The sequence below is a fragment of the Polyodon spathula genome, chromosome 7, assembly GCF_017654505.1.
Source record: "Polyodon spathula isolate WHYD16114869_AA chromosome 7, ASM1765450v1, whole genome shotgun sequence".
Taxonomy (NCBI): Eukaryota; Metazoa; Chordata; class Actinopteri; order Acipenseriformes; family Polyodontidae; genus Polyodon; species Polyodon spathula.
Window position 1 is genome coordinate 5,027,200 of NC_054540.1, and position 22,589 is coordinate 5,049,788.

Sequence of the window (22,589 nt, forward strand, 5' to 3'; positions counted from 1 at the left end):
GTAGTTTAAGACTATTTACAATATTGTAGCATGGAGGTGGTTGAGTATTATGTTATTTCCTAGCATCACATATTAAAATTGTACCTGTCTATTTAATATTGAAAGGGCTTACCTGGACAGCTGGTCCACCATCACCTGCTCCAACACGGCTTGCTTTCTCCTCTCTATTGCAAGGTCTTCCTGTGAACATTTTCAAATAAACAGTACACTTCATGTGGCTGGCAAGTATAAAAATGACAGAATCACTAAATTAATATGTATAAAGTGTAACAATATTATCCCACTAAGGAGCATTTGAATTTAGAACAATAGTTGGAATTGTTGCAACCTTTGACGCAAGTACATGCAAACAGAGTTAATTGATTTCCCATTAACTTGTTTGTAATCTTAGCATCCTTTTTGTCCTTGTAATATATGCCACCTGGTGGATATGCTGTGCTACTGCACATTAAATCTTATGACGCATAATATAAATCAAGCATGACAATTTAAAAACAGCATTGGAAGTCAGTAAGTAAATGACACTTACTGCTGCTAGCTTACTCATACTGTGCTGTGCGCTGTACGGTTTGCTCGTGTAACACTGCTGCTGAAGAGCTTTCTCATCGAGAGCTGTAAGATCATCTTCAATAGCCTGTGAATCCAAAAGTTATACTTATTTTATGTATTTATTGATCAAGCACATAACCTTTGAAAAATCTTGTAGATAATTTAAATATTGAGTGCATTTAATCCCTTCACATTTGCTTTAGTGTTATTGTAATAGTAATAAATATGCTCCATCTTATTTTTATTACAGAGGTTTCTAGAATACCACTCTTTCTCAATATCTCATGTAAATCAAACACTACATTTATGTGCTCTTTTTGAACATGTGATTCTAGCTGGGGGTGAGTAACTTGCCAATCATTTTCAGTTATTACAGGTGCAATACCATTTACCTGTGTGTGTGCTTCATTCCTTGGTGAGTGCCCTAGTGGTGTGTCTGTTTTGCTCTTCTCCTTCACATTCTGAGAATGCTGCCTGTAACTCTCCTTTAACTCACTCATACTGCTTATATTTCTGCTTGTATCTCTCTGAAGGTGCTGGCAAATTCTCAGGGACGGTCTTCTCTTCCCACGGAAACGGCTTAAAATAATTAAAGAAAGTCTAATCAAGAACTGCAGGCAATTAGAATTTGTATTTAACTATCTCCTTTAAAATAAAACTACTGTGCTTTAACAGAAGTGATTTAGACATTATACTCGGATATCTATAATCAGCCAGTATTCTCCTAAAGCCCCATTCACACTGGTAGTCCTACATGGGTTCTGGCTACCAGGTCACAATCCCGCGTAGTGTGAAACCAGGTACCTGGGTCACAATCCCACGTAGCATGAAACCATGTACCTGGGTCACAATCCCGCGTAGTGTGAAACCATGTACCTGGGTCACAATCCCGTGTAGTGTGAAACCATGTACCCGGGTCACAATCCCACGTAGCGTGAAACCATGTACCTGGGTCACAATCCCGCGTAGCGTGAAACCAGGTACCTGGGTCACAATCCCGCGTAGTGTGAAACCATGTACCTGGGTCACAATCCCGCGTAGTGTGAAACTATGTACCTGGGTCACAATCCCGCGTAGTGTGAAACCATGTACCTGGGTCACAATCCTGTGTAGTGTGAAACCATGTACCTGGGTCACAATCCCGTGTAGTGTGAAACCATGTACCTGGGTCACAATCCCGTGTAGTGTGAAACCATGTACCTGGGTCACAATCCCGTGTAGTGTGAAACCATGTACCTGGGTCACAATCCCGTGTAGTGTGAAACCATGTACCTGGGTCACAATCCCGTGTAGTGTGAAACCATGTACCTAGGTCACAATCCCATGTAGTGTGAAACCAGGTACCTGGGTCACAATCCCGTGTAGTGTGAAACCAGGTACCTGGGTCACAATCCCGTGTAGTGTGAAACCAGGTACCTGGGTCACAATTCCGTGTAGTGTGAAACCAGGTACCTGGGTCACTACTGTAAAAACAGTATTGATATATGTTGTAAACATAGCTTTTTATTGGCTTCTGTATTTTGTATGGAAATGTTTCTGTTAAAGACCAAAAAAGAGTTCCAAGTTAACCAAAAGGAGCATGTTCCATGCATGACTGTTTCCTGAAAAACAGTATCTATATAATTGTTTTTACAATTCATTTCTCATTAAAAGAGCCTATCCTAACTCTGTAACAGTGTGTATTAAAACAAGATAGCCCAACAGCAAGGTGCTGAACTCCTAGCAGAGTTGCCCTCAATGCACTCACCTGCTGGCTGTGGTGATGCAGTGCATATGGAGTTGGGAAAGGTGTTCCCCAGCTTATCGTGGAGCTGGAGTCTGGAGGCTCTAAGCAAGGGGACCCTTTGCTGGCAGGAATATAAGAATCCTGTTTGAACATAGGAGTATTTAGAGAGTTGTATTATTTCCATGTCTATGAAAGAAATGATATATATATATATATATATATATATATATATATATATATATATATATATATATATATATATATATATATATATACACACACACACTTTAAGAGCACGCCAATTCATTGCAGGTGAGTGGTCACTATCGACAGTGGTCTTCAAACCAGGTGTGCTACGGCAGACACAATTATCTTCTATCAAATGACAGAGATACAAGGGGCTCATACTGACCAAACTCTTACCATGTACAGTACATGCTAAATGTATTAGGCCTACACTGTTCACATGTCAGTTCATGTATAATTTAGTAGCCATGCAACTTACTGTCCAGTATAACATGCATTACAATACTAAATTTAATAAGCATCTGACATGGGGAAAGAGGTAGCAAAACATTAGAACAGTAAAAACATTAAGTAAGTTATTAACTGCTAATTGAAAACCAACTGATTATTGATTGCCTGAACTAATACTGCCAGATATGGGACACTTCAAAAGGAGCCTGGTAACAAACATGGACCAGGGTCATCATGAGGTCATTTAGCCTAGCTTACCTCATCCTCCGAATCCCCTAGTTTCCCAAAGTTCAATTCAGGCACCCTGCAAAACAGGGGAAATAGTCTTAATAAAGGTAGATACAATATGTGGTGGGTTTATATAAACATTAACTATCTGTTATAACAAACTAGAAGAGTGCTATACAAGTAACTAAAACATATCAGCTTGTAAACAGCTCTTTGGGTGAGGGATCTCAACTTGTTTTAACAGCTTTTAAGGAGGGAAATGGTTAATATTTCTGGTTAGCTACCTGTATAAGAGCAAGCATTAAAAAATTGTCAAATTGGCTTACTCATTTGGACGAGGGCCTCGTGCAGCTCTTGAATTGGCTCTCCATCCCTGCAAAAGCAATACAGTCCATTTACAGATATATTTCCTTATTATACTTGACATATTGTATACAGATTTTATTTTTGTGAACATTGCTCATAGTTTCCAAAGATTCTGATTAAATAGGTAATTAAAAAAAAAAAAAAAAACAATAATATGTTGGTGTTTTCAACTTCTCTGGTGTTGTTATTAGTTTATTTGGTAGATGTCTTTACCTAAGATGACAACAAGTGTTACAGGGCAATACAAGGTTACAGTGCAAAAAACAATAGTTAAATAGTTTACAGTAAGTTCAAATACTGCTAGAATACAATAAGAGATAACAGCTTATGATTAAAACAATTTGTATCTACGATTACATGACAACAGTGCAAGGATAGCATCCAGTAGAATGCTTACATCAGGCAAGTTCAGTGCTTAGCGGGAGGGGTAGATGAAGAGAGAAGTGCAGTCAACAGGCTTGATTGAGACTCAAGTTTACTCAATATAGTGCTGGGATAAGACTCGATTTGCCAACCAGAAAGGCTTTTTAGGGTTAATATTTTCTTTCTTGGCCTTTATTTTTTGGTAATTCAAAAATATCTTTATTCGTACAAAATATTTCGTAAATAAATGTGTAAATCTACAGTTGAAATGATGCTAAGGGTTACTCTTGAGGGTAGTGTTTCCAGCTGAACTATTTAGCTAACAGTGGTTATATGAGTTCAGACAACTCATAAATAAGACACTGCCTTTAAAATAAAATAAAGGTTTTTTTTTTTGTTTTGTTTGTATTGTTATTCTCCTACCTGCGCTGAGTTTTGTTCTCCTTCCAGCTGGGGCTGCCCTCCTCTTCTCAGAGTTGCTGTCGTGCCTTTAATCTGCAAACCCATTTCAGGTTTCTTATGGGTGATGGGAGCGGGGACGACAAAACGTAGCCATGTGAAAAAGAAAAGAAAAAGTAAAATGTTATATTTCTCTCCTCACACGTTAAAAAGAAACCAACTCCGGAAGCTTTTCGAGAAACAACAAGAAGCCACACCTGCCTGTCAAACCTATTGCTTTGCAATCCGAGCCAATCAAACTCCTTACCTTAGCCCATGCGATACTGTAGCAGTTAAACACTCACTGGTGCTAGAAACAGAGGAATTTATTCCGGTAGACTTCGGCTTAAATACCGCTCATCAGTAAGTAATGTACAGTAAGTGGGAAAGCTGAATTTATGTTGAGCGCCATCAGTTTTTTGTTTACTAATGCCTAGAATTCGGTGTAAAGCTTGCTGCCTGTAGATTTGTCGATAGCTTTCATAAGAAAGTTTACAAACGAGAGGAATTCGCTCGTTTGGTTGTTAACGCTTATTGATCCCAAAATCTCATATTCTTGAAGGATCCCAGGGTGTTCGTAACATTAAATTAAAAAGTGTCTCCTATTTTCTGTTCTGAATGCCCCTTTTTCTAAACTCCATTTGTGACCCCTACGTCCCTTGCGTTTCAATACCTTTTAGAATTTTGAATGCTTGAATTAGGTCGCCACAAGTCTTTTGTTCATGACCGAACAGTTCAATTCTTTTAGCCTGTCTGCATATGACATGTTCCCGTAATTTGGTTGCTCTTCTTTGCACTCTTTCTAGAGCAGCAATATCTTTTTTATAGCGAGGTGACCAGAACTGCCACAATATTCAAGATGAGGTCTTACAAGTGCATTGTACAGTTTTAACATTACTTCCCTTGATTTAAATTCAACACTTTTCACAATGTATCCGAGTATCTTGTTAGCCTTTTTTATAGCTTCCCCACATTGCTGAAGACATTTCTGAGTCAACAAAAACTCCTAGGTCTTTTTCATAGATTCCTTCTCCAATTTCAATATCTCCCATATGATATTTATAATGTACATTTTTATTTCCTGCGTGTACCCTAACGTGTAACGCTGTTTTAAAGGGTATGCTTCGTATTAAATTAAAATTTACGTTTTAAAGAGCAATCTTTTATGCCGCAGTCTTTCTGGTCCAGCGGTTCCCGTTTTGCTTGGAAACACTTCCCCTGACGGGGGCGCGGTGAGGCAGGTGCTGCCAAGGCTGCTTTAAGTCGTTTTAATTTTTTGAGAGTAGCGGGTTGTGTGATTGACTGGTGGCAATGCATATGCACGTTATTAGAATTTTAGAATCGTCCTATCCCCACCAGTTCAACTAAGAAAAACTAGAACTACTGAAAAAAAAAAAAAACAAATTGGTATAAACAGCTCCCACTGCACTCCCTCTGACATGGGTTGGGCTTGTTTTGTAAAGCTGTGCCGTTTTTTTTCTTCTCGTGAGACTTGGCAACACTGCCGGAGCCCTTTACTCAGTCTAGGCAAAACATAATTGTCTTTGTTATTTATTTATTGTTTCAATGGTAAACCGTTAAGGCTTGACCTGACAGAGTTTAACAGCTCTTGGATGGCACCGTGAAGACCCGAGTAATTAGTTTATATTGCTGTCTTTTCAATCAAAAGCTGCACTAATTTGATTCCAGTGTAGCAGACGTGTGTGTGTGTGTGTATATCTATATATATATATATATATATATATATATATATATATATATATATATATATATATATATATATATAAGCACGTCACCATTAACCCTGGGACATTGCACAAAACCATTTTCAGTGAACCGTTTACCGTTTTTATTATTATTTGAGTTTTGTTAGTTTTTTTTTTTTTTTTTTTTTTCCCCCGATTTTATTTAATTTGCCTTGTAGTTGTTATTTAATCTGTTTGATAGGCTTATTTCAGAGAAGAAGAAAACAAACCAGCCAAGCAGGTTCTTTCTTTAGCAGTTAGTTTGCAGTGGCAGCATCACAAGTAAAGGGCTTGCTCATTCCTGCATGGCTTTGCCCGTTGTGGTCCTGTTCACTTCACTGAGCCCCACAGGGTCTGGGGCCTTGTGAGGACTGCAGCTGCCATCAGGGGCCGCCACGTGACAGCAGCAATTGGATGCATGGCATGAGAGATTTATTTAAACAGAAAAGGCCTTTTTTGAGTGTGCTGTAATTAACACGGCATACGACTGTGTCCCTGACTCAAACCAGGAATATGATGCAGCAGCACCCCCCTGGCTTTGCATATACAGGGGTTACAGTTTTTTTCAATGTTACAGTTTTGTTCAGCATCCCCACTTTAAAAATTGTTCCAGTACCACTGCCTGGAGTTGATAAACAGTTAAAATCAGATGTCTCAAGAGAGAACAGACTGCAAGAAGGCGGGGAGGAGGTGGGGAAAGAAGCGAGAACGAACAGTTTGTGAAGGTTGACATGACAAAAGGAACAGTTTGTGAAGGTTAACATGACAAAAGGAACCGTTTTTGGGGCGGATACTGATGTTTTGCATGCATGCATAAAAAGTTGCCTGAACTCTGCTGCATTAGAGAGTTTTGTAGTTCTCTCTCCAGCGCTGTAACCTCGCTCTTGTGTGATTACAATAAAGCAACCTCTGGTTTTGAAACTGGAACTTGGTGTGTGACACATCTCTTTTCTTACATTAGTGACATATTTCTGTTTAGACAGTGCATAGAATGAGCAGGATCTATATAAGATGCACAGCAGAATGAGCTACAGATGTGCTTTTTAACCTACACAAAGACATACATGGATTCTGGTCCTCAACAGTGTCCTCGTCAGCCTGTAGAAATTGTTTAATTCTGTAGTTTTCCCTGAAAATATATGAGTTTTGTTTTACAACGTACAGGAACCTGATCTTTATAATTAAAAATGAATAAATAAATTAACCCCAATTTCTCCAGGTTACATCCCAGGTGCAGATTTATTATTGTGGCTCAGATAGAGTACATTCAAAAATATAAAACCATGTTAATAGTGCACAGCTCTATTGATACTTGCAATATTATGTTTTTTTCACCATCCAAGAAAAAGGCAAATTCTTTAAAATAGTATTTCTTTAAAAGCAGAAAACACCGCTGATCATTCACGCTTGTTGCGTCTCCTTAATCCCGTCTCCTCCAGCTCTTCAGAGACACCTGGAGTAACCTCCACGTCTTCATTTTGTGTTTCACTGCAGACGAAGTCGAGATCGTCCTCTTTAGATTCATCATCTTCATTTTCACAAATGTCACTCAGAACTTCGTCTGCATTGGGATCCTCCAACAGATTTTCTTCGCTAGTACTGATCTCCTCACCCTCCTTCACACTGCATTCGGTCTCACTTTCCTTTAGTGACTGGATGAGGTCTTCAAGTTTCTTATCACATTCTGGTTCTAGACAATCGAAGGAAAGCAAAGACATCTATATTAGCCCAACAAACAAGGTCCTTGTGGCAGGGTGGAAGCACTGAAGGTGTAAATAGCGTGTGTTTGTATATCTTTGTAAATAATGAAGTTTGGCAGTATTTCAGCCATTACAATTAGATGCACTCAGTTAGGGAGAGAATAGAAAACAATATGAAAATGAAATCTGAAGCTACTTACTCAGTAAACTTCACAATGCAATTTTTATTCAAAGTTAGAACTCATTTGTCTTTTCTATTGTAGAACAGGTGAAAGGGATATTAAAAAAACAGGATGTACAACCTTCAGTGTTTAGCTGTTGTCTATTCATGCCTCGCTTTCTCATCAGCTGTCTGATGGACTGGAGCTGCCCAATGATCTCGTTCTTCTGTTCAGAGGCCACGGATTCAACACTGGGAAAAAAAAAAACACAAATCAAACCAGGAGAGAAAACAGGCGTCAGCAATACCCAGCAGCACCAGCGCTGGATAGACAAATGAAGTGTGAACAACAATTAAAACATTAGAGTCCACCTTATTTATTCTGGGATAATGAAAGACTTCATTGCCTTGGCAGAAGTTGTATTTGAGGTTAAAGGGCGGTACTGTAAGAAAAAAAAAAACTAAAATGTTGCACATATTGTACTTCATGCTACCTTAACACGGCTGCATTTACGATGCAAACAGCATCCCTGACTTGTGAGTCCCTGTTTAACCAGTGCTATTCCTGAAACAAATACAGAACCCTGGTGCTCCTCTGGCTTCCTGGTCTTCATTCCGTTTACAGTGGTGTGTTTGCGTGTATCTCTATCACAGCTGAGAGTACAACTTTATTTGTGTTCTGTAACGCTGCATTCAGAATCAAGGCTAAGATTTGTGACATGTGCCACTTACCAGTTAGTTAATGGATCTAGCTGGGTCAGTATGGAGTTCAGCATCTTTTCCGTCTGGGACAGCCTTTGCTCCAGTTCATGCAGTTGATTTTCTAATAAGAGAAATAAATGAATATCATAAACTTGACTTTATTGTGACAACCCACAGTTTTAACATGTTACCCATCGTGTGAAAGGGAGGATAAACCTCTAATAAAGAAGTTCTGCCTTGGGTACAGGGTCAGATAATCCAGGTCAGGGACTTGAGAGTTCTTAGGTTGTTTACATTTCCAAGCATGCACTCACCCACAGTGATTACTGGATTTTGTTTTTTCATATGCTGGTTTTGTGTGTTTAAAAGAAACGCATTACGTTACCTTGCTGTCCCATGTTGTCTGTATTGCAGAGTTATATTTTTTAAACATATTGCCAACTCTTAACATTTCTAATCACACATCATGGGTCATACACCAACTGGGCTATACATTTCTCAAAAAAAAAAAAAAAGGGGGTCACAGTGTATCCAGATTGCGTTCCCTGCATACACTGATGTTGAAAAGAATCTCTTTGTTCTGGTGAACACAGATGTGTAAAAGTCAAAAAGAGGTAATGTCCTTGTTTATTTAAGGATGTGTGAATAAAAAAAATATCAAAACGACAGGGAATATGTTTAAAAGCATGGGTAAGATACGGACACAATGGGTTACAGCAAAGGTAAAGTAACGTGTTTCTTGTAACACTGTGGGGAGTTCTGTAATACTTCCATGCCTAATGCCTCTACTAATAATAATACTTTTAAACTGACAAATCACCTGTGTCTTCTGGCTTTCTGGTCCCATTAGAAGTTTCCCTCTTGACTGCTCCTGTCTCATCTTGTGACTTTATCTGTAAATCACAGGTTAAATAAAACTCTCAAATTAAAAGCAGGCTATGTGTGTATATAATAAGCAGCATCACATCACAACTAGACAACATGATCGAACACATACTGTCAGCGTACCTTAAGAAACTTGTACACTGCAAAGACGCCAACTCCAACTGCATACAGTGGCATCAGTGTGAACACAAATCCTTTGTTGTTTCCCTTGTATTTTTCGTTCTTCATTTCTTGCTCCACGGCTTTTCTCATTTGTTGCATGCTTGCAAACGATTGGCTCTTAGAGCCGTCTGCATTCATGCTGGAATGATGCCCTCTTCCAGGGCCCTGCTCAGCTAAAACACAAAGCATGCCACCTGTTAGAACACTGCACTTCCAATGCATTTACACTTTAAACAATCCTGGGCATGACCCTCAGTCGTTATGTTCGTTGCGTTGCCGCTGAATTAGGATTTCTGGTTATGTATAGTTTGACCACACAACAACCATTCTGATTCATCCCAACCCTTGCAAAATGTAAACTACTGTTTTGTTTAGTTTTTTTGAGAACTTTAATGTAAACCAGCACCGAGCTTTGAAATATATATATTATATAATATATATATATATATATATTATATATATATATATATATATATATATATATATAACCTTGGAATTAAGGTTAGCATTCGTAAGTTTATAGGTTACATACGTCAATTTATGTTCACGTTGGGGAGGATCGTCACATTGTAACATTACAAGTATAATAATGAATGACGTACCTTTTCTTTGATGATTGGCATCGAATGCTCTCGCATCTTTGTTTCCACCTCCGGACATTCTAGGGAACATCACAAAGGCAAGCATCACCAAAGAAAACGCGATCAGGACCTGCTGAGAGGAGGTCATTCCCATCGTTGCACTACCACAGGTCTGTCGTCAAGACTAGATACAGCGTTGCACTACTACCCAAAATGATCATGGAAACAAAGGTTTAAATCAGAAGTGTTATTTCAATAATACAAAAAAACGACATGATCTTAAAAAGTTAGCAAACAAACACTGGAACATCACTCGCTGAGAGTCATGGCGTTTGTTTACTTCCTGATTCTCTGCCTGCTGTCGCTAAAAAGGTAGTGACGTATAAAGGGGGTGGGATTTAACAGATTAACAGACAACTAATTCAACCCGTAAGAAGCAAGATCCGCGACCTGGAGGCAAATCAGACTTGTTCTATTGACTGCTCTGTTGACAATTGCATTGTGAAGCATAGTTGTCAAATGATTAGAATAACCAAAAAAACAAGCATCCATTCGCATTCCTGTTCACTCGGGAAACTGCGTATCATCGATGTATGCAATAGGGAACGACTTGTGTAAGGATGCTTTGTGTTTTATATATATATATATATATATATATATATATATATATATATATATATATATATATATATATATATATATATATATATATATATATATGTGTGTCCTCCACAGTGAGAATGCATTTATATGTGCAGAATGACACATTGCATTATAAGAACTCAAACTAACTATACTGGTACCACTGGCACTTGCACAACATGATTAGAATTGTAGCAGCAAACAGGAAGATGAAGTGCATATAACTCTAGCCACATGACTCATCTAGCAAGTTATCTAGAAAGAAAGGAACTGCAGATGCTCCCAATAAATAAAAATCCATTGCTGCAGTTGTTGTAGCTGGGAGGCACTCTTAGGAATGACATTCTTCCCACCTCTTCCAAGAAAGGGTTCTTATTTATTTCTTAGCAGGGTAATTCCGAGATTACACATTTCTGCTGTGAGGTGCAGTACATTGGAGGAATGCTGTCACAATGGTCTAGGACTTAGTCCTGTTGATTATTGCTTCAGTTAAAGGATTTGTGGGTAATATATGACCCTTCTGGACGAATTTTTTAAATACTGTACTTTATTTTACCCAACTTTGCTCTAATATCAGACCACAGTTTTTATTAAAAATAAAGTTAATTCTGTTATGTCACTTTTTAAAATTGTGAATATGATTTCCCTGACAATGGTACAGCAGAGTATTTTATAACAGGATGTATGAACACCCTGACGTTATATGTCATATATATATATATATTATATATATATAATATATATAATTATATATATATATATATATATCACGGACCCTCAAAAAAGATGACCCCCCAAAAAAAAAAAAAAAACAAAAACAAAAAAAAACATGACTGACTGTGGCAGAGCACAGCTCTGCTCTTTAGAAATTGGCAGGGATGGGGTTAAATTCCCCTACCTGCCTTGGTTCATTGTGTTCAGGTGGCTGGGGTTGATTAGATGATTAGTTTAATTAACGATCAATCAGCGCCCAGCCACCTGACATAAAAGGAGGCCTCTGCTTTTCATTTAGGAGAAGGGAGCTGAGGAAGCAGGTTGGTGTTTTGGTGTTTGTGATTTTTGAATGTTTTGAATCCAGTGAAGGCATTGCCCAGCCTGGACATTATTATTTTTGTTAGTTTTGCTTTTAGTCTTTCTTTTTGTGTTTAAATTGCTTTGTTTTGGCCCTTGTGCCCTTTCATTTTTGTGTTTATAATAAAATAGTTATTTTTTTGAACTCCAGACTGTCTCTGGGCCTCTATCCACTCACCAGCCTGCCACACTGACATTTATAAATACAACTCCTGAGTGTTTTATTTTTTAATAAAGTCAATTCAGTTCTACCCTCTTGGGTCAATTAAACATTAGTCAGTGCGTTTACATGAGCATAAGAATTCCGATATTTTGGAGAAAAGTATGTTTTTGGAAAACTAATTCCAATATCAAAAGTCATGTAAACACAGTTTTCAGAAAATGTATCGGAATATTCTGAAAGTCAGTTTTTGGAAAACCGCACCTAAAAATTTCTGTATAAATTCCGAAAACTTGTGGAAATGGCATACTGCGCACGTGCACCAAATGTGCACCCTTTTCTCCTGCACGTGGTTTTAGAAAGCAGAGAAAATAATGATAACCTGCAGTCAGTCTGCATGCATCTATTTTATTAGATAGGGATAAAGTAATACATTTGTTAAACTCCATATGTTTTTGTTAATAGCCCATAGTGAAGAAGCAAATGTTGTCCAGCATATAAAAAATTTAAAATAATGTCTGTAAAAGAAACTGATAATATAGAACAGGATGAGTTGTTGGAAAGGCTGACTGAACATTGTGGGGAATCTGAATAGAGGTATAGGACAGTAATCTTTGACTTTTAAGACCTGACACTTCGATAAGGTACTTGAGTTATTGGATTCTGTTCTATGAGTTCTATTGCAGAAATGTCCAGTCTTCAAATCGTACTTAGGCTACTACAGTACTTTGCATGGAAAAATATCCTGTGTTTTATGAAAACTTCAATCCATGCATACAGTTGAATTCTAACTATATTTTCTATCGTTAATCATGTAAATACAGAAAAGTGACGTTTTAAGAAAATCGGTTTTCTGATTCAGTTTTCAGAAAACATTAGTTTTCGGAAAAAACGTTGTCATTTAAATGTACTGACTGTTGAACCTTTTGAAGGAGCAAAAGTATTTGGACAATTGGCTGACAGGTGTCTTTTGTTGGTCAGGTTTGTTGTTGGGTAATTAGGCACTCATAAAAGAGCTGTGAACAACCTATCAACCTGTCTCACTTTGACATCAGTGTTTGCAGTCCATAGTTGAAAATCAATATGAAAACCAAAGAACTTTCTGTTAAAGAAAAGCAGGCAATTTTGAAGCTGAAAGAAAAGAAAAACTCAATCAGAACCATAGCACAGAAATTGGGCATACCAAAATCAACAATTTGGAATATACTGAAGAAGAAAGAAACCACAGATATAATTACCAATCAGCCAAGTTGATGACAGAAAAATGATCAGAGCTGTCAAGGAAAATCCTAAAACAACTGTCAGTGAATCACTAACAAGCTCCAGAGTGCAGGGGTGAAGATATCAAAATCCACAGTTTGCAGCAGATTGAGACAGCAGAAGTACAAAGGCTACACCGCAAGATATAAACCTCTCATCAGCACCAAGAACAGAAAAACCAGATTAGACCCATTGAGCTCACCACACCCATGTGCCTAAATACACATATACATTTTAAACACTTGTGTTACACAGACCCGTTTATATCCCGTGTACCAATGTCTATACACCAACATTTAAACACACCACACGCAACACATAACAGATAATATACACAGGGGCGGGCACTTTGTCACAGTAACATTTTGATGTAATTTTGGTGTTTGGTCGTTAATGCGGAATTTTATGTACTGCTACAATACGTATCGGATTTAAAAGTATGTATTGTATTACAGTCCACGTGTTGTCTCTTTTGGCAAGTGATATTTTCAGAATCATATCGTTCTGAATTAAAATACTACTTCTGTTGAAAATATAGTATCGTACCAACACAACCAATTACAGTACATTAAAATTGAAGCCTACTTTATTTAAGACAGTCCTTTCTGCTATGTATTTTTGACATTGTATCTTTTTTGTGTTCCCTGAAAAACGAACAAGGGTTGGAATGGGCCAAAATGAAATAATCAGATATGCGTCACACTCTTTTATCCATCACTGAAGTCAATGATAAAGTTCAGTGAAAAAGTATTTGCCCACTGCCTGACTTTTTGCATTTTTGCATATTTTTGACACTGAATGTTATCAACTCTTCAACCATAATCTTATATTAGTTAAAAGGGACCCTGAGTGAACAAATAACACAAAATTTTGATACTTATTTCATTTATTTATTAAAGAAAGTTATGCAACACCCAATGCCCCCGTGTGAAAAAGTAATCGCCCCCTTAGAATCAATAACTGGTTACGCCACCTTTAGCAGCAATAACTGCAACCAAACGCTTCCTGTAGTTATTGATCAGTCTCTCACAGCGCCGTGGAGGAATTTTGGCCCACGCTTTCAAGCAGAACTGCTTCAACTCAGTGACATTTGGGGGTTTTTGAGCATAAACTGCTTGCTTCAGGTCCTGCCACAACATCTGAATGGGGTTTAGGTCTGGACTTTGACTAGGCCATTCCAAAACTTTAAATGGCCTGACATTCTCCTGTAGAATTCTCTGATACAAATCAGAATTCATGGTTCCTCTGCAAGTCTTCCAAAGCATCCCCAAATCATGCTTGACAGTTGGTATGAGGTTCTTAATGTGGAATGCAGTGTTTGGTTTTCGCCAGACATAACAGGGCCTATGTTGGCCAAAAAGTTCCACTTTTGACTCATCTGTCCATAGAACATTGTTCCAGAACTCCTGAGGATCATCCAGGTGCTTTTTGGCAAACTTGAGACGAGCATTCATGTTCTTCTTAGTGAGCAGTGGTTTCCGCCTTGCTACTCTGCCATGAATCTCATTTTTTCCCAGTGTCTTTCTGACGGTGGAGTCATGAACACTGACCTTAACCGAGGCGAAAGAGGCCTACAGATCCCTGGATGTTGTTCTAGTGTTCTTTGTGACTTCCTGGATGATTTTACGCCTTGCTCTTGGAGAGGTTTTGGCAGGACGGCCACTCCTGGGAAGATGCACTACTGTCCCAAACTTTCTCCATTTGGACAATATGGCTCTGACTGTGGTTTGGTGGAGCCCCAGAACTTTAGAAATGGCTTTTTAAAAATATGATATATATATGTATTATGTTGAACTCCTCTGCTTGACTTCCACCTGTTGATTATGTTCAAGAACATGTACTATTATTTTTTAATTTTTTGCAAATGATTGTTTAGAAGCCTTAGAAACCTTAGAAATGGCTTTTTAACCCTTTCCAGACGGATAGGCATCAACTTTTTTTCCGGAAGTCTTCAGGAATTTCTTTTGATCGTGGCATGATGTGCCTCTAGAATCTGTGTGCTGACAACTTCACTCAGATGGTAAGGGCCAAAGTTAGTCAGATATATATTGGGCAGGGCTGGCCTAAATCAAGCCTGATTGCTAACCAAAGTATTTAAACAGCTGACCCTAACTATCCCTTTAATTGGGTTGAGTTAACTAGGGGGGGCAGTAACTTTTTCACACCTGAAGATTGCATGTTTGATTACCTTGCACACCAAACAAATGAAAAAAGCACCAAACATTGGTGTCACTTTTTCTCTCACTCCCTCTATACACTACTACAACCCACAAGAAGATCTGACCAAATTCAAAGTGAAAAATGTGCAAAATTGCAGAAAATCAGACAGGGGGCAAATACTTTTCCATGGCACTGTACGTAAGGGTAGGACATGTAAGTGCTGACTGTATCCCAGTTACCTTAACTAACGCTTTATTGTTTTTGTTTAGATTCACTTTGTATCATTTTCTGAGGCAGTCATCACATCTCTATGGCTTTTTCTAGTTTTAAAGTACCTCAAAAGAGCTCTCAGAATCCAAATATCCTCCAGGTATATCTGGTACACCAGCACAACTATAAACCTGACTCTCTGGGTGTGATAAAACAGAGAATTATACAAAGTAAATCTAAACACAAAAAGAATTCATTCCTTACATTCACATTAGTTCCTCTCCAGTTTTACGTGTCAACCAGTACCTATCCAGTTTTAAATAACTTTAGCATAACCGAGGCAGAAGTGTTAAAGGCTCTAGGAGCTCTTAAATTAAACAAATCCCCTGGGCCAGATGAGATCCTCCAAATAGTACCCAAAGAAATGAAAGAAGTTATTTACAAACCACTAACCAAGATCATGCAACAGTCTCTTGACACTGGTTGTACCGATAGACTGGAAAATTGCAAACGTAATAGCGATCCACGAAAAGGAAAACAAAACTGAACCAGGTAATTACAGACCAATAAGCCTGACTAAGATCCCAAATGGAATATTACCTATACGGTAACAGTATCCTGGGAGACAGTCAACATGGTTTTAGGAAAGGGAGATGGTGTCTAACTAACCTGCTTGATTTTTTTAAGGATGCAGTATTGATAATGGACAATTGCAAAGCATATGACATGGTTTATTTAGATTTCCAGAAAGCTTTTGACAAAGTCCCGCATAAAAGATTAATTCTCAAACTGAACGCAGTAGGGATTCAAGGAAACACATGTACATGGATTAGGGAGTGGTTAACATGTAGAAAACAGAAAGTACCGATTAGAGGAGAAACCTCAGAATGGACGAGGTAACCAGTGGAGTACCACCAGGATCAGTATTAGGTCCTCTGCTATTCCTAATCTACATTAATAATTTAGATTCTGGAATAGTAAGCAAACTTGCTAAATTCGCAGACGACACAAAAATAGGAGGAGTGGCAAACACTGTTGCAGCAGCAAAGGTCATTGAAAATGATCTGGACAAGATTCAAAACTGGGCAAACACATGGCAAATTTAATTTAATAGAAAAAAGTGTAAGGTTCTGCATGCAGGAAATAAAAATGTGCATTATAAATATCATATGGGAGATACTGAAATTAAAGAAGGACTCTATGGAAAAGACCTAGGAGTTTTTGTTGACTCAGAAATGTCTTCATCTAGACAATGTGGGGAAGCATAAAAAAATCCAACAAGATGCTCGGATACATTGTGAAAAGTGTTGAATTTAAATCAAGGGAAGTAATGTTAAAACTGTGCAATGCATTAGTAAGACCTCATCTTGAATATTGTGTTTAGTTCTGGTCACCTCACTACAAAAAGAATATTGCTGCTCTAGAAAGAGTGCAAAGAAGAGCGACCAGAATTAGTCAGGGTTTAAAAGGCATGTCATATGCAGACAGGCTAAAATAATTGAATCTATTTAGTCTTGAACAAAGAAAACTAGGCAGCGACCTAATTCAAGCATTCAAATTTCTAAAAGGTATTGACAATGTCGACCCAAGGGACTTTTTTGACCTGAAAAAAGAAACAAGGATCAGGGGTCACAAATGGAGATTAGACAAAGGGGCATTTAGAACAAAAAATAGGAGGCACTTTTTTACACAGAGAAACGTGAGGGTCTGGAATCAACTCCCCAGTAATGTTGTTGAAGCTGACACCCTGGGATCCTTCAAGAAGCTGCTTGATGAGATTTTGGGATCAATAAGCTACTAACAACCAAACGAGCAAGATGGGCCGAATGGCCTCCTCTCATTTGTAAACTTTCTTATATTCTTATTATTAAAACCTTAAAAGTCTCAACATGGCGGTGATACCACACTGCCTCTCCTTTTAAAGGGGTATGACATATTTCATCAGTGATTGAACCACAGATGCTCGAATCAATAGAATTTAAAAGGTGAACAACTTTCTCCCAAGCAAGTTCACTTACAGACTTTGTCTTTTTTTCTGTAAATGGACATGGCCAGTGTCAGAGAAAGGAAGAAAAAAAAAACAAGGACAAAAATAAATGCAATTGGGAATCAGTAGGAAAATCATTGACGTATAGAGGTCTATTCAATTGATCTACAGTGAGGATGTTTAGATAATTTAAACTGGATCCTTTCTAGCTCTTTGGACACTCATCTTTTTATTTATTTGTATTATATTTAAAATGAACCATGACTGGAGTCGACAGAGTCCCAACTGATATAGATTTGATCTCGATTTGCTACTGATGGAAATGAACAAGCCTGATTTCAAATGGAAGTCACTCCCCTCTGTCTGTACATGAATGTTTTTAATTGTTAGTAACCCTAAGACCAGTCCTTGGATTTGATCACTGCATCGTTGTGTTTTTTTTTTTTTTTTTTAAATTTGCTAAGGCAAGTTCCCAAGGTTGCTGCTGCTGACAGTCCTTTTCATTGTATTTTGTGATGAGGATCTTGGTTTTCTGGGTTGTGTTTCCTTCTCGTGTTTTGTTATGTTGATCTTTCTGTGACAATTCATTCAAGCACACAACCAAAATGTAGACCAAGATAACAAATGCTTGAAAGTGCAGTGAAAGTTGTTATCATGAGGGAATATAAAAAGTCAAAACAAGTAAGTTTGATGTGGATACCATGAGGAATTATTTCATTCCTTCAATATTAACTGTTTCCTAAGGCTATAGTTACTATCCTTGATTTTTTGAAGCGTGTGGGTTTTTTTTGTTTGTTTGTTTTTAAATTTCCATAGGTAAAACAATAAATCTTCTCAAATGCTCTAAAACCGTTGATACAGTTACTGCTCTAATGAATCAAAATCAGCTTTAAAAAACGATTCTTAACTGGGTATTTTTTAAACTGGTTTTGTGAAAAGGGCCACATGGCACATAATGAGAAACAACACAGCTTTAGGGTGGATAAAATAATAAAATAAAACAATGACTTTGCCAAATACAATGCGAATATATGTGTTTTACCAAAAGAGATTTCCAAAGTCTGTGCATCCAAAGACTTGTAATTATGTTTTAAGAATTACTGTTTGGTATTCTGTCCTAAGCCAGCAGTTTGCCAGTCTCCAAACTGCTGTGATATAAATTATATACTAAATAAGCGGGGAACAAAAGAAATGTGTTATTTATTGTAAAGGGACATTTGAGCTGAAACCTTTACAGAGATGGGGCACAGTTTAAAAAAAAAAAAAGTGAAAACCACAGATTTAAATCATGTACACCACGAAAGTGGTAAATGTGTGAAAAATATGATATATATATATATATTTATTATGTTGAACTCCTCTGCTTGACTTCCACCTGTTGATTATGTTCAAGAACATGTACTATTATTTTTTAATTTTTTGCAAATGATTGTTTAATACATTCCTGATTCGCCATTGTCTGACCTGAGTGAGGGAGAGCCTTGACTGGCCTCGTGCGACAAGCTGCCACTGTCTATAGCGCTGTCTTTGAAATATGTGCATATTTTAAATAATTAATTAACAAGGAATGTGTGGGATCACTGCCAATGCTACAAAGAGGTAAGAAAATTGATTTTAAAACTTTGGTTAATACTTACCTCTATTTTTTAAATGTACTTTATACTGCCCGCCAGGGCCAGCACAGAAACAATACGATGCAGCTGACTTCTTGTAATCTATCTGAGACTGTAAACAATCCCTTTAACCAGTTCTCTTTTTGAAGAAGCATTTTGATCTCGGTTCCACTAAACCCTCTTTTTTTCCCCTACAAGACTTGGGACGAGGCTTTAGCTAAAACAGCCAGGGCCTGGGCAAGGACCTGCCAGTTTGACCACAACATATACCGAAGCAGGCTGGGAAAGTGCATCCGACGTTTGCTCCAGTTGGTGAAAACATCTGGGTGGGAGCACCTTCTTCCACCTTCAATGTGTCATCTGCAATAGAGAGCTGGTACAATGAAGTGAAAGACTATAGTTACAGTGACAGAAGATGTAGCCATGTCTGTGGAAACTATACTCAGGTATTTGAATTTCCAGTCTCTTTTAGTGTATGACTCACTTACAGTAAATAATGTGCGATTAGCAGGTTGAAAGCAGGCTGGTAATGAAAAGCCTGTTTTCAACATGTTGCATTATCTAGCTTGTGTAAATAGGATAAAGGACAACTGATTATTCATATTTGGTGTCTGGTCTTTCCCAGTGTCTCATGTGGGTTCACATGTGTCAACTCATTTAAGATTGTAAAACAAAATCTATGAAGTCCACTTTTCCTTCTTCCTTAACTCCTGTGTTGGCCTCACTTCACTGGCTTCCAGTGCATTTTAGAGTTGAATTAAACTGTTTTTTTCAGGTTGTCTGGGCTAAGAGTTACAAGGTTGGCTGTGCTGTTCATGTCTGTCCATCTGGGATTGCTGGATTTAGTACCTATTCCATTCCTGATTCTGTGATCTTTCTTTGTAACTATGGAGATGTAAAATAAAGAATGAACCACTTGAGATTGTCCAAACTTGATTTTTTTATGTGTATTAATCATCTACAGAATATTCCCTACCTGAGAGAATACTATCAGCAGTACAATGTGCTCATTGCTTTTATTGAGTTTGTACATAGCAGAGACTGGGGGGAGATCTGTCAACTTTGCAGTCCCCAAGCAGTATAGATCTCTTTGAGCAGGGTGTTCACAGCACACATTTCTTGTTGCGTCATCTAACCAGCAGGGGTCAGCATTAGTATGTTCTCCACAGAGACATTACTTTTGACACTGCTTTTAAGCAATTTTTTTTGTTGTTGTATTTTATTTGCCCAGTTTACAGGTCACTTTTTCTTTTTTTTTTTTTTTGAAGTAACAAAAACGCTTCTTCATTGCCAAACATGAACTACTTTAGATGTGTAATGGTTGCAGTATAGCATAGTGACCAGAGGTTTAGTGTTTCGGTGTTGGGAGAGGATTATTAATTGTTTTAATAACAGTAATATGATAACCAATCAGAGTGCAGTGTCCTGACAGGAACATTTGGTGGTTCCTTTATAAAGGAGAGCTACTGCTTACTCCACTTTCATTTTTAGAGAGATATAGATAGATATACATATACATATACATATATATATATATATATATATATATATATATATATATATATATATATATATATATATATACAAAAAACTGTGTTTGACACATTTCTGGTGGCAGTTTGCTGTAATTACAGCACATCTGGTGGCAGTTCTGCTGTACATTACAGAACGTACAGCAAATTGACATGTAAACATAAGTGTGTTCTGCATATTGCATTTGTCATGTATATTTTTGTTAAAATATACTTTTGACAAGTCACCAATTTGTCTTCTCAGAGGGAATTTTCCAACTCATCCTTATTCAGCTGGAGCGGAGTGCAGCGCATGTCCTGGTGAAACGTGTGGGAACAAGTTGTGCAATATGTTCTTAACAAAGCAAACCTTTTCATGGATATGTATTTGTTCTTTAAAATATAGTTTTGAATCACACTCTTCACTGCCTTTGGTAATAAAGAAAACATCTTATGTTTGGACATGAAACTCTGAAGGTTGTTTGGGCAAAGGTTCTCTCTTAAGGAGGCTTGGTGGTCCAGTGGTTAAAGAAAGGGGCTTGTTACTGGGAGGTTCCCAGTTCAGCCACTGACTCACTGCGTGACCCTGAGCAAGTCACTTAACCTGCTTGTGCACCATAAAACAAACAAGGTCCTATTGTAAGTGACAGCAGCAGCAGTTGATGCATAATTCACCCCCTCGTCTCTGTAAGTCGCTTTAGATAAAAGTGTCTGCTCAATAATAAGATGAAACCAAATATAATGTTATGCTGCAGCATGAAATAAATATAAATCACGTCGATACATATTTAGATTTTTGGTTTGCTTATTCTGACAAGTAAATATCATTCAATGGTAAACATATGGATTTGTTCGAGAATGTTTAACTCGTACGTTATGTATAATCCTTTGTGGTAGAATTTATATTCCAGGACAAAAAAAAAAAAAAAAAAAAAAAAAAAAAACATTTTTAACACACCTAATATACAATGTAATTGAAGTGGGTTCAGTTGCTATCCACATTATTTTGAAACAATAAAATTATTACTGTAGCCCATGTGTATGCTAGTTTTTTTTTTCTTTGTTAAATGTGATTTGACTGCTGTGAATAAAACTTTTTATAACTAAATAAAATACCACTAAAGTTACATTACATCTAGTTATGCAGTATAAGTTAGTAAAGCTGCAAACACTTTCTAGATATTTCTATAGCAATGAATAGGATTTCAATTTGTACTTACACTTGATAGGAATAAAAGCTTACAATATTTGTCTTGGAAATGATGAAATAACCCTAAAGGTTGGTAATCAAATTAGATATAAAAATGTACCTGTACCATGACGAAATACCATGCTTTGAATACAGTGAGCAGCTTTGAATTGTTTTCACATATTTTTCATAGAACCCTTTAGAATATTTATTTAATAATGAATGATCAAGCTATTAAGCATTACACCAATGTTTTCTTGAAATCTTTTTTCTTTAACTGGTGGTAAATTGTTGTACAATAAAATAATTAGAAATTAACTTTTAACTTTTTTTTAGGAAAGCAAACTCAAGATCAAGCTATAGGTATGTATTTTTATAATTTTGTGATAATGGAATACATTTAACCTTTATGTGTTATCATTTGGGTACCACTTTGAATCCCCCCCTCCTACAGGTTATCCCAACTCGAATCCTGACTTCGGTTCTGGTACAGATTCATCTGCCACATGCAACGCCTACTTCCTGGCTGTTGTAATCACAAGGCCTTTGGCCCTTGTTCTCATAATAGCAGGAGTATACGGACTACAGCTATTTTACCCACACGTTTGCTTACGAGTGATTGACTTGGTTTGAAACTCAAAAGATCTGCTGAACATACAGGGAGCACGGAGGGATTCATATATTATTTCTTTAAAAACAAATCA

At 37.4% G+C, this 22,589-nt stretch overlaps 2 protein-coding genes and 1 pseudogene across 2 annotated transcripts; 1 reads left to right on the forward strand and 2 right to left on the reverse strand.

Annotated features, from left to right (window-relative positions):
• Positions 1-112: 112 nt before the first annotated feature.
• Positions 113-4,297, reverse strand: LOC121319043 (calcyphosin-2-like). The gene is made up of 7 exons (XM_041256267.1): positions 4,133-4,297; positions 3,307-3,353; positions 3,011-3,056; positions 2,297-2,416; positions 942-1,128; positions 530-634; positions 113-180 (listed from the first exon to the last, which is right to left on the reverse strand). The coding sequence occupies exons 1-5, from the start codon at positions 4,214-4,216 to the stop codon at positions 1,042-1,044; spliced, it is 384 nt and encodes a 127-aa protein (XP_041112201.1). The 5' UTR covers positions 4,217-4,297; the 3' UTR covers positions 113-180; positions 530-634; positions 942-1,041.
• Positions 4,298-7,106: 2,809 nt separating this feature from the next.
• Positions 7,107-10,440, reverse strand: LOC121318040. The gene is made up of 6 exons (XM_041254249.1): positions 10,104-10,440; positions 9,463-9,674; positions 9,275-9,347; positions 8,485-8,575; positions 7,895-8,004; positions 7,107-7,582 (listed from the first exon to the last, which is right to left on the reverse strand). Exons 1-6 carry the CDS (start codon positions 10,234-10,236, stop codon positions 7,290-7,292), a joined length of 912 nt encoding a protein of 303 aa, XP_041110183.1. The 5' UTR covers positions 10,237-10,440; the 3' UTR covers positions 7,107-7,289.
• Positions 10,441-18,226: 7,786 nt separating this feature from the next.
• Positions 18,227-22,562, forward strand: LOC121318993 (annotated as a pseudogene).
• Positions 22,563-22,589: the final 27 nt, after the last annotated feature.